The 12,339-nt window shown below is 48.1% G+C and overlaps 1 protein-coding gene across 2 annotated transcripts in view; it reads right to left on the bottom strand.

Moving 5' to 3' along the window:
* LOC146835224 (E3 ubiquitin-protein ligase HECTD3-like) overlaps nt 1-12,339 on the bottom strand; it is a 479,862-nt gene that overhangs the window by 187,683 nt on the left and 279,840 nt on the right. For both annotated transcript variants that reach the window (XR_014960692.1, XM_085602813.1), the window contains exons 12-13: nt 11,277-11,341; nt 5,824-5,927 (exon numbers count right to left, since the gene is read on the bottom strand). Coding sequence is in view for 1 of the 2 variants with exons in the window: in XM_085602813.1 (XP_085458939.1) it covers nt 5,824-5,927; nt 11,277-11,341 (169 nt within the window). In the remaining variant the exon portion in view is untranslated. The remainder of the gene's footprint in view (nt 1-5,823; nt 5,928-11,276; nt 11,342-12,339) is intronic.

The following is a 12,339-nucleotide window of genomic DNA, read 5'->3' as shown; positions in this document are numbered from 1 at the left end:
CCACCTCAGGCAATCCGCGTAGCTGACCCAATTCACAAAGGACCTCAAGACCTGGCTCTTGGAATGACCCTACACCCAGAAGGACCAACAGCCCCCCACGCCTTAAGACCCTCACGGGTGAGTAGCCGCACTATGCAAGCCCCTGATTGATGAGATATGGAGGGCTTGTAGGAAGCTGGCTCTGTATATACTATACCAAAATGAGGTATAGTGTGCACAGAGTCCAGTAGAACCCCAAAGGTAGGAAGAGGTAAAAGTGGATAGCACCTTACCCTAAATTTGTGGTAGTGAGGGTGAGCAGTAAGGCTTTATAAGAGGATAGTGTTAAGCATTTGTTGTACACACTTAATTAGCAAATGATGTCACAAACTCAAAGACTGAACTCAGACCAATTTTGTTTATATAAAAATATTATTAAGTTATTTTATTTCTAGAACCAAACCAAGCCTGGTGCAGACAAGTGAAATAAATGCTTTGCAATATCGTATGCACTGTTTTAAAATGGAATGCAGGTTCAAATGCAGTAAGTTACTGTTTTGAAATTACTTTTCAGTTACTTTGTAAATTACTCTACATGTTACTTATTGGATTACTTTCCAGATTAATTTTGCTAATCAGTGTGATATGCCTAGATATCACAGTGAGACATCTCCTAGACAAAAGGTAAGTAAATCACATTTAATACATGTGCAGTTTTGTCAATGTTCCATACAAAACAACTCCACACTTAAAACAATTTTTAGGAAAAAGCAGTCAATACATTCCTATGGAGGAAAATAGAGTTATCGGTTTACAGGTAAGTAGGTATTTGTGGGAGTGGGTATTCTGGGCTTAGAACCCGGGTTCCCCCAGGGTCGAGGATGCACTTTCAAAACACCTTTAACAGCACTAGGGCGGCCGGGAGACAGAGGCCGCGGCGCACCCGAGACTGATAGACCCCCTGGGGGCACCCGCAACGCCGGAGTCCACCCCGGGTAGTACACAGGCAGGCCGAGCTTCTGGGGTCTCGCAGAGGTCGTCCCCCCGGGCCCCACGACCAGAGCCATCATAGGCTATTTTGGATGCTCCCGCCCCCCCTGCCCCCTCCTCACCTCCACATGCGCGACTACCCCGGTCCTTTCCCACACGATGATCCAGCATATGAGCGCGCAGCTCCCAGTACTCCCGAAAGGCGACACAGTGCACCCTCCCTTTCCCCGGTTTCTCCGCCCCCAGTTAGTTCATGGTTACTTAATGGCTGCACTTCTATAGCCCCTGCGACGCCCCTCACAGGGGGTGTAGTCCTACTGCATGACACCCCTGCGGCGAGGCGATTATGGCACGCTCCAGTAGGGTGCACCCAGAGGCAGGACCCGGACACACATCTGCAGCCCCACTCAGGACAGCGACGAACGGCCTGAGGGGCCAGAAGGCTGCACGATTGTATGGACTGTGCACGGGTGCACTTGAAATGTAAACCTATGTGATAATGGCGATATCGCCTGTGCCCGTGTGTTATACTATCTATAAATGCCAATAAAGAAAGTTTTCAAAAAACAGCACTAGGGCGGCCGGGTGCAGATTGCTGAGACCCAATGTTATCCAATGGAGGATAGGGGGCCTCTGGTTGGTGGCTGTTCACGGGCAGGCCACACGGTTGTGGGAGAAAAGCTCCTGGTGTTAGACTCAGGGCAAAGGGGGATCCAAGTCAGCACCCAAAGTACACCCGCAGCGGCACAGGGGCGGCTGGGTGCAGGGTGCTGTTTTTGAGTTGGGTGCCCTGTTGATTTCAAAGGGGATTCTCTGGTTTCAACAAAGACTGCAGGCTCCGAGACGAAGATCTTCTGGAAGTAAAAACTGGTTGGAGAGGTAAGTTGGGATGCCTGGGGATGCTGGAACACCGTCGGTTGGGCCACCAAAGGCCGTGGGACTTCGGGTGCAGGGGTGTCTTTAGGCGTCAGGTTTTCCTTACCGGCTCCGGTCGCGGTCGGGGTGACCCCTCAGAAAGAGGCTGCAGGCTTCACTGAGATATTCGAGGTAGGTCAGAGATCACCAGATCTCAGGTCAGGATCGCCGGTGAGACCTCCTCGTGGTGTTGGGCCACTCGAAATCGGGTCATGGGCGTTGGGTGCAGAGTGGTGCCGACTCTCGGATTTGGCAAATCCGGTGCTCACGGGAGACAGAGTCTTTTCTGTGGATTTCGCTTCTGCAGGTTCGAGGTGGGAAGAGGCCGGTAGGGCAAGGGTCAAGCAGTGGGCGTCCTCCTCTTCTTAGCTTCGGCACGGCTCTTCAGTTTTTTTTCTTCTTTTCTTCTTGGTCGGTTCTTCTCTGAGAAGGCAAGGTTCGGGCTGCCCCTAAATACTAAATTTAGGGGCGTTACAGGTAGGTAAAGTTTGGGACCAACGGGTCCCTTCCTTGGGGTGGGTACACCCCCTATTATGCCACCCTCCAGTGAGAGGCAGGCATATGCCTCACTCTGGTTGGCTGGGTCTCCCATCTGCAAGATGGCGAGGACCACTAGTATAGTGCACCCAGCTAGAGGGGTGGCTGACGTATGCCAGGACAGTGGGTTGTAGGCATGGCACACAGGGATGTGTGCCATGTCGACTCTTCACTTTGTTCTTCACCACAACACGCAGCCTGCGAAGGCAGTGTGTGTGTGTGTAAAGGTACAGGGCCTCTAAGGGTGGCACAGTAAGTGCTGCAGTCCTTAGAGGCCTTCTCTGGCCACAGTGCCCTTGGTACCTGTTGTACTATTTACAAGGGACTGACCTGTGGCCAAAGAGTGCCAATTGGGGCTTGTTTTCAATGCAGTTTAGGGAAAGAACATAGGCCCTGGGCACCTCTCTGGCAGGAACCCAGGGCACACTCAGTCAAAGCACATCAGCAGTTCAGCAAAAAATGGGGGCAACCATGCAAAAAGAGGGCACTTTCTTACAGGGCTGCCATTTCTTTGGGATGGCAGAGGAAGCTTTGGACTGGCTTGAGGCAAACGGGCACCTGGTGCTATGCCGACCAGAGAACAATGGTAAGGAGCGCTGGACAAGCCAGGGAATGCGACGGGGCGGCAGCGGTCTAGACCTGGGACTATGCCCACAAAAACACAAGCCAAGACAGAAATGGCGAGGGTGGTATCGGAGATCCAAGGTGGCCCTGCCTGGTATGGGGTAACCAATGGTCAGGATTGGATGTTGAAAAAGAGGCTGACAAAGATACAACCGACGGGGAGTCCTTCGCCACAGGGGCGAATTGGAGAGGGCGGCCGACAGCGGTTACCCCCATGACTGCCGACCTGATTTTATGACTAGACACTGTGTTGGGTGGTCTGTAGTCTGCCTCCAATCTTCTCAGTTCTGACTTTCCTGAACAGGATGGATCAGCGAGTAGTTGTGGTGGGGGGTGGAGGGGGACGACAGGCACCTCAGGCGTTGGGGGGTGAGTAGTTTCAAGCTCACCGTGGAAGGATGTGGGGGGTGGTTGTTGTATTAATGCCAGACAGCAGTTACGGTGGCGGCACTTTGGGGCAGGTAAGTCTTGAATGGTTACAAGCAGAACACAAGGTTTAATTGAGCCAGATTCCTGTGGTTTGGAAACTGGTGGCCGATGGATACTCTCCTGGAACGTTAATGGTCTTGGTAGCAGCATCAAATACAAAATTCTTATCCAGGCATGCTGCAGGAGACCCACTTGGAGGGCAAAAGGTGTGGTTTCTTGTACACAGGGCTTTATAGGCTGGTGGTCCTGATGGACTGGCACCCCCCTCCAGGACACTGCCCGGTTTGATGGGAGCCCGAGCATTTCATATACCTGGGTATTTAGATCACGACTGACTGGGAGCGGTTCTTCCATTTGAATTTGGAGAGGATCTTAGAGGCATATAAGCAAGATGTAGGTCACTGGCGTAGCCTCCCGCTGTCACCGCTGGGCAGAGCAGTACTGCTCAAAATGGTATACCTACCCAAGCTCCTGTATGTCATCTAAAACACACCTTATGCGGTGCCAAATAGGTTTTTCGGCAGGTTGTTGAGGTCCCTAGAACGTTGCTTTGGGATGCGGGATCCCTGCATAGCCCTGACGACGGTGACCAGGAAAGAATGGGGTGGGAGCATTACCTTGACTAATCTTAGGTTGTATTACTATGCGGTCCACTTGGTGGTCGTGAATGGGTGGAGTTTTTTGGACCAGAGGGAGCCCTCTCTTATGGCGGATAGAAGGGCACTGGACCTGGTGGGGTACATGCAGCATCGGTATGAGGGGCAGGAGATTAGAGGGTTCCCACCACTGATGGCTATAGTGGTTAACATCTAGAGGACGGCTGAGAAGCTCAAGAGGTGTATGTGTTTTGCTCATTCGTGGATATAAAGGGTGGTGTGGATAGATACCTGGGCCTGTTATATCTGTGCATTGTGTGGAGCTGACTGTCTGGGCGATGTTTGTAGGATGGAGGGTTGGTTGAGGCGAGTTGGGGCAGAATTTCTCACTGGTGTTTAAGTGACCAGCTTGCTTTTCTTGTGTTTTCCTTCGTTGATGTACAGTGTGTAGTATATTGAAAATACCAATGAACAGATTCTTTTAAAAAAATTAAAAAGTACACTGCAAATATCATAAATATACTTACACAAGTTTACAATTAACTGTAAGGGCTGCGCTTGAATCTTAGAAGACAGGAGCATATGAAGCCAGCATGGTGCAAGGGTGTCTGTGTGGTAGGTAGGATTGTTTTAGACAGCAAGGAACACTACTCCACAAAAACAATCCTATGAGAAATTTCCTCTTTGTATGAGTGCTGTCAGACGCGGTCCGTGCAGGTAAGCGCAGTGGGGTGAGGTGGGAATGCAGCACACATAGAAAGAGGAAAAAATGAGGAGAAATAAAGATATTATTCCTCATTGTGCCTCACCTGGAGAGGTGTAGCATTTTGACCCATTCCCAGGTCTACCAGTAATGGTGAATCTGGGAATGCACTAAAATCCATAGGTGGATGCGTGGCAACACCCACGCTCCACCCATGGAATGCCTCCCTGTGGCATAGTAATGCAACGCAGGGATTTGCGCTGCACTACTCTAGATGTATCAAGGCATGCAGAGCCAAGCAAAGTGCCTTTTCATGGCTTGATAAATCTTACTTCGTAGTTGTGTCACCATAGCGCCCCTTGTGTGGCGCAAGAGCAACGCAACTGCATGAAAATATGACCCTAGTAGTCAATGGACCAAGAGCGGATCATCCTCAACACAACACGGAGATTAGAACCTAATCCCCTCCTGGAATCAGAACTGGTCAGAGATGCCTTTGGAGTCTGGACTCAACCTAACTTAATCATACTCGCAACAGCAGAACAACTGAAAGGGTAAATGGTGCCAACAAAACTACATTATTCCTCCTAATATATGCGAAGCATCCAAACCATATTGGTATTGAATGATGTAATCCCACCATTGTCTAGGATCTGAGCGGCTGAATGTATGCATGGCATGCATGCCATACCAGACATAACTCAGCTACCAAATCAGGGCGGAGGCTATACTGAGCATCCACGTCTGGCCGGCCAGAGAAGGGAAACACGTATCATTCCACCCACTAAACAATCCAAAATAGCACAACCCTCGTCTTCTTTCACCCTGTCCATGAAACAGAGTATTGTTTGCTAATAACAGGTGTCTACCAGGACCCGCGTGACATGACCACTCTTAAGGATTGTACTTCCCGCCTGTAACTTGCGCTCTGAAGTAACCAGAGTGTGACATGCCAGTGCGCCACTAGAGGGCAGCACCTCAATAAATCGTACAGTGCTGTAAATTGCATCAATCGTTAGGTTTCATTAGAAAGGGTAAAGAGCCAGGCACCTGGTTGGATGTGCGCACAAAAAAGGGCAGAGGTAACGAGCTGTCGGCTGAGCTGGGACACAGCTCTCCAGAGATGTCTGTCAAGCAGTCCCGGAATCCACCACCTGTGAGAGAGAGAGAGAGAGAGAAGTAAAGCAGATCGTCACATCCTCGTCATCATCCTCCCTCTGCAACCCGCACACCTGTACAGAGGGGCTTCTTTAAAGGAAAACATCCAAACTGCACATGGACTGGGATCTGAAATGATGGTTTTGACAGATTATGTTTTTGGCAGGTGTTCATGTTCTCAGTTCCCACTAATCACTTCTCCCAAATATCTGACATCTCTCCAGTGTCGCCACCTCACACCCTGACACAGGAGGCCGGCCACAAAGAGCAGGGCTGCTTCACTTGAGGACGGGTTAGGTCAACTGCACCCCACTACAGTTATTACCAGGATGAAAACACCAGTGAACCCTGAATTTAGTGAATTCAGTGCAACACCTTGTCCGTCCCTGCTAAACCGGGCAAGCGCTGGATTCAAACCATTTGCAAGGCAGATGGATTGAAACAGTTAGTTTGATCCACAATTTCTATATCCGTTTCTAGGTTTTGTCAAAAAGAATTTGTTGAACGCGGCTTATGTTACTACTGCACGTTGTGAAAATACATAGAGGAGCGCCCATAAACCCGCATTCCCTAAATGTAATAACAGTACTGTCTTCTACATGGATTCTCATTACACTACAAATATTATGACTACCATTTTTAGTATATCCGTCATCTGCACACATCTGTCATAGAGGAGGGGTCGCATCAGAAGCACGGAAGGCAGCCAATGGGCATTATGATGTGCATGTCAGAACAACCCACCCTTTTCGCTCCCTCGTATGTATAGCAAGAAGCCAGAGGAGCAGGCCATCATCAGGCCGGAGGATGTAGCTAGTGCTTGGGCCTTGCTCCAAGCAGCCAAATTATAGAATCTAATGACACCAATATGAGCATCGCTTGAATATACAGCTTTCTACATTTTCGAGCAATCAGTGCTCGTCGATTTGCAATTCCAGCTGACTAGAATTTAGGGGTGAGCGTACCTCACTTAATTCAGTGTAGCGTAAGTCACCAAAAAACTTCCGCGAGATTATACATTATTACACAAGAAGAGTAATTCTGTGCTAAGAAATAGTACTAAATGAAACCGAACACAAACAGCAAGCGCGAGCAGCCACTCACCCCTGCTCTTAGGGTACGTTTTTCCCCAATCATATTCACTAATTCTAGATAAAGTGTAACTTGAAACTCAGCTTGAAAGGCAGCTCCAGATGCATTACAATAGGGCAGCCAAGACAACACAAATACTTTCGGGAGAAAGCAAACAGATGTGCTGTGTACAGTGGTGTCAGCAGCTGGAGAAAGCAAGACAAGTCTCAGAGATGATTTGCTGAACTAATTCGGCCAATTCTGTAGCATCTTGGCTCCTATGCCATGTTTAATTGACATGGAGAAACATTTCAGTCTTCCTCCCATTTAATTGTATCCAACTGAGATATATCCGGGTGCCCAATGCCCTGAGGTAGAGTTGAAATACAACAAGCATTGGCATAGCCAATAGGTCTCGCCTTTGGGACCTTATAAGTGTTTATTTAGCCATGCAACAGTTGCATAACTAAATACTTATAAGGTCCCAAAAGTGAGACCTATTGGCTATGCCAAGCGGCCGTGCGGCCGCGAAAGTGAAAGTAAATCACGGTAAAGCGCGGCGCGGGCGCCCGCGTATATGCACTGTAGCTCTAGGCTGGCCCGGTAGCACTTTTTGGAGCCCTCTCAATAAGTCTCGCGAGACCAGCGCATGCGCTGGGTCAGGCGAGACCTAAAAATGGTACCCTATTTATATGAGCCCACTTTGAGATGCAATATTAAACTTGCATGTAGTTTATATGACCTCTCCAATTAGAAGCAGGACTTCTTTCCCTGATTGACTCACTTGATAGGGAAAGTTGGCAATTTGCAAACTTCACAATTTACTTACCATGACCTGTGCCCATTTTAAGTAAGTGGTCATGTGAGTTTTTACCTGTGAGCCTAGCTTGACAAGTCACGCTGCTCTTGGTTTCTCCACATCATTTAGAAGTCAGGAGAACATGGTTGACCGATGTCAAAGCTGCAGACAGTTCTACCATCAAAGGCCCCTTACCACCATTTCCGGTGGTGTCTGTTCTGTCTGGAACCGACATATTAACTATGGTGGACCCAGAGACAAAAAGTCTAGAAATGTCTCCCTAGCTCACAGCTCCTTGGGATCTGTCCTCTGATATAATATGTGTCTGCAGTTCCCTCATGGCATGACTAGGCTAGGTTTATACCCCTCTGAAGCAGCTCCCACCACGGACATGAGAGCCTCTGCCAGGGAAAACGTCAGCGGTAACCTCCAAAATTGCGTGGGAATTTGCCACCATGCGGTGCTTCTATACTGATCCACTATCATACTGTGTTATGCTGTGGTTTGCTGCAAAACTTTCAATAAAGTTGGTTATACAAAAAAATCGCCTGGAAATCTTTAACAGAAGCACAACTCTATGGATGGTGCTCGCTGCAGCCCAAGAGTGTGTCCTCAGAGGTGGCGTCAGCCATTTATCCTGCTCATGATGATTGGCTCACTGAAATGTTCTGGGTGGTGTCCTATGAAATACTCATTTACAGACTTCAAGCTGAAATGGAGGTGTTTCTCCAAATGCGGCCTTCCTTTCTTCACAGGAGGAATGAATGGTGACATGAAAGCCACCCCTTGGCCAGCAGTGGGTAAGATACCCTCATATGATTGAGGAGGAATGAATGGTGACATGAAAGCCACCGCTTGGCCAGCAGTGGGTAAGATACCCTCATATGATTGAGGAGGAATGAATGGTGACATGAAAGCCACCCCTTGGCCAGCAGTGGGTAAGATACCCTCATATGATTGAGGAGGAATGAATGGTGACATGAAAGCCACCCCTTGGCCAGCAGTGGGTAAGATACCCTCATATGATTGAGGAGGAATGAATGGTGACATGAAAGCCACCACTTGGCCAGCAGTGGGTAAGATACCCTCATATGATTGAGGAGGAATGAATGGTGACATGAAAGCCACCCCTTGGCCAGCAGTGGGTAAGATACCCTCATATGATTGAGGAGGAATGAATGGTGACATGAAAGCCACCCCTTGGCCAGCAGTGGGTAAGATACCCTCATATGATTGAGGAGGAATGAATGGTGACATGAAAGCCACTGCTTGGCCAGCAGTGGGTAAGATACCCTCATATGATTGAGGAGGAATGAATGGTGACATGAAAGCCACCACTTGGCCAGCAGTGGGTAAGATACCCTCATATGATTGAGGAGGAATGAATGGTGACATGAAAGCCACCCCTTGGCCAGCAGTGGGTAAGATACCCTCATATGATTGAGGAGGAATGAATGGTGACATGAAAGCCACCCCTTGGCCAGCAGTGGGTAAGATACCCTCATATGATTGAGGAGGAATGAATGGTGACATGAAAGCCACCGCTTGGCCAGCAGTGGGTAAGATACCCTCATATGATTGAGGAGGAATGAATGGTGACATGAAAGCCACCGCTTGGCCAGCAGTGGATAAGATACCCTCATATGATTGAGGAGGAATGAATGGTGACATGAAAGCCACCACTTGGCCAGCAGTGGGTAAGATACCCTCATATGATTGAGGAGGAATGAATGGTGACATGAAAGCCACCGCTTGGCCAGCAGTGGGTAAGATACCCTCATATGATTGAGGAGGAATGAATGGTGACATGAAAGCCACCACTTGGCCAGCAGTGGGTAAGATACCCTCATATGATTGAGGAGGAATGAATGGTGACATGAAAGCCACCACTTGGCCAGCAGTGGGTAAGATACCCTCATATGATGGGGCCAAGGTACACGGTGGAGAGAAGGGAGGGACACCAGTAACTCATGATGCATAATAGTAATTTCAGATCTCAACTGGTGTAGTATTGTGAGTAGAGGAGGATTGTAGTGGTAGTTACAGCTGTAGGAGTGGTAACTCGCCACAGGGATTAGCTTGAAATACACACTGAGCATTGTGTGTCACGGGCGGTTTAATTGTCTTCATTTTATGGAAAATGTTCTTTTTGCCATTATTCTTTATTAATTTTTGATCCAGACAGGTAGCGATCCAACTCGATTTGATGTACGTGGATTTAATCGGGTTTGGATTCACAGTTCGCCTGGGCTGCCCTGGAGACTGAATTATGCAAATCTAATATGATCATTATGCAAATATCGGGTTGAAATTGATCGCTTTACAACCCCTAAGCCAATAGCCGTGCTTTCTAAGTTGTAAGTCTTTTTCCTTCAGTGACACTTGAGCACTAACACGTTTCAATAAAGAGACATTAAAACAATAAATGATCCTCGAACTCTGAGAATGTATTAAGGAACAAGGGGAACCCCCACGCATCACTAGGGACCTGGGATAGCCACGCAATCTATGCAAACAGCGGTCCCTAATGTACAAGACTTATGTTACTTCATTTCTCATTTAATCAAACATACAAAAGATAATGAACATTGGGTGTCGGTGACCAAAACATGCTTGGTGCGCTCTTTAGTGCGATACACACATGTGAATAAAGTGATCAATGTGTGCATCAGGCATATGAGAACACGCCCTGTTTAGTTCAAATGAGGGAATACACATAGGGTCCGCCCGTGTTATGGTCAACAATGTTTCGATCCCGTAACGCCATGTGGGATCATCATCAGGACAGTAAATTGGGAAGCCCAAGGGGGAGCAGCAAAAAGGACCACATGGGTTGCGTTTGTGTTATGAAATTCTCCCAGAGAAGACCTAAAGGCAGCGAGGGTAATACTGCGAGGGGGGTCCGCGGTAGTAAGCTCCCACAGAATGCTGGGGGTATGAAGGACTCCCCTCAGAGAAGCTGGGGTAAGGACAGCGGGTGAAGTAACCTGATGAAAGGCAGTGGATAAGGCCAGACGATTGTCACAGGGCGCCTGCCCAAGGACAGGCCCTGCGGTGGGGTGCGCTGCAGGTGGAGGCCGGAGCCGGCTGGCAAGCGGGGAGGGGGCCACAGCCAACAGAGCGCTCTCCAAACTCTGGGAATGGTCATCGTTCATGTGCTGCGACAAGGGTGAGATAGCAAAGTGGCAATGGCATGTACTCTTATTTACAGGAACTCCTGATTACAAAGAGGCTGACAGGGCAAAAGGAATGAGCCTTCATGGGCTAAATAGGGCGATAGGTGTCCCTGTAAATCGGAAAGATGACATGATCGCCTATTGTTCATAAAAGTTATATTCCGCACAGTAACTGAAAGGTGGCAAAATAACCTTGTAAACTGCAGTTCACAGACACTCTGATCCTCGGTGCTGCACATAACACAGTCTCTGCTGCTCATGCAAAATGCCATTTATAATGCAGTGAAAGTAGTGATTACCTCGGTCAACAAGGCCTTCTTCAGCGAACTTGCACTCCCACCACTGGGTGTAGCTCGGCGGCCACCTGGAATGGAAAGAGCAGGTCAGTTTACTGGTGCAGCTTCTCCTGCAGGATCAGACCTCTCTGAAAGACAATACCTGGAGCCCTCCCAATGCAGATATGAAACCACATTGAAGTGTAACCATGAAGCCACATCGGCTCATGCATTCATACACCACTAGGCAGGCAGTCACCTCTAAATTTGGTGAGGGGTAATCTGTTAGGGTGGCAGAAGTAATGTCCCCCTGCCACCATCACGGACTGTACCTTCGCCACCATACTCTAAATAGGCAGCTAGATATAATCTCAATTTTAAATTCGGTATCTCCAACACCTTCCACCTTCCAGAAGACCTAAATGTTCCATTTTATGGTTCAATTCTTTTTTACTAACATTTCAACAAGTCAAACAATGCCATCAGCAAGGTATACGGTTTCCCATAAACATACAGCCCCAAGGACCTGACAAGTTATTGCTTATGTCATGCTGGCAGTGAACCCCCCCCCCCATCCTCCCCAAACTAGACCCCACCAAATAATATTATCCCCTGCATTCATAAAAGGGAAGGGTCCCCTGGGGACCTCTTAGGAAGGGACACCCTTGGAACGCCCTTTCCTAATAGCGAGTCGCTAATCCTATTTAGCGAGTCATCAAAAAATTGCGACTCGTAAATAGGGTTAGTACATGGCGCATTTGTATTTTGCATGCACAACCGGGTCGCAAACCAGTTTGCGCATGCAAAATAGGGTCGTACATCTGGCCCTCAGTTCCTTAACTATACCTGCAGTAGATCCAATCAACACTTAAGTTTGAGAAAGATAGAATTTTCTCTTCTTCTAGCATTACTTATTGTATCGCAATTATACTGTGACCTATGCCAATCTACCAGTAAAGTGGTTTATTATGCAAGGGTATGTATGGATTGTTAAATAATGGTGCCTCCAATCGCCTAATGTCATTAATACCAATTAGTTCCACAAAATTCATACAATCAATACATAAATATTAAGGGGCCAATTGCA

Source organism: Triturus cristatus, chromosome 4_2 (assembly GCF_964204655.1).
Source record: "Triturus cristatus chromosome 4_2, aTriCri1.1, whole genome shotgun sequence".
Taxonomy (NCBI): Eukaryota; Metazoa; Chordata; class Amphibia; order Caudata; family Salamandridae; genus Triturus; species Triturus cristatus.
This window is presented reverse-complemented; position numbering and strand designations above follow the sequence as displayed.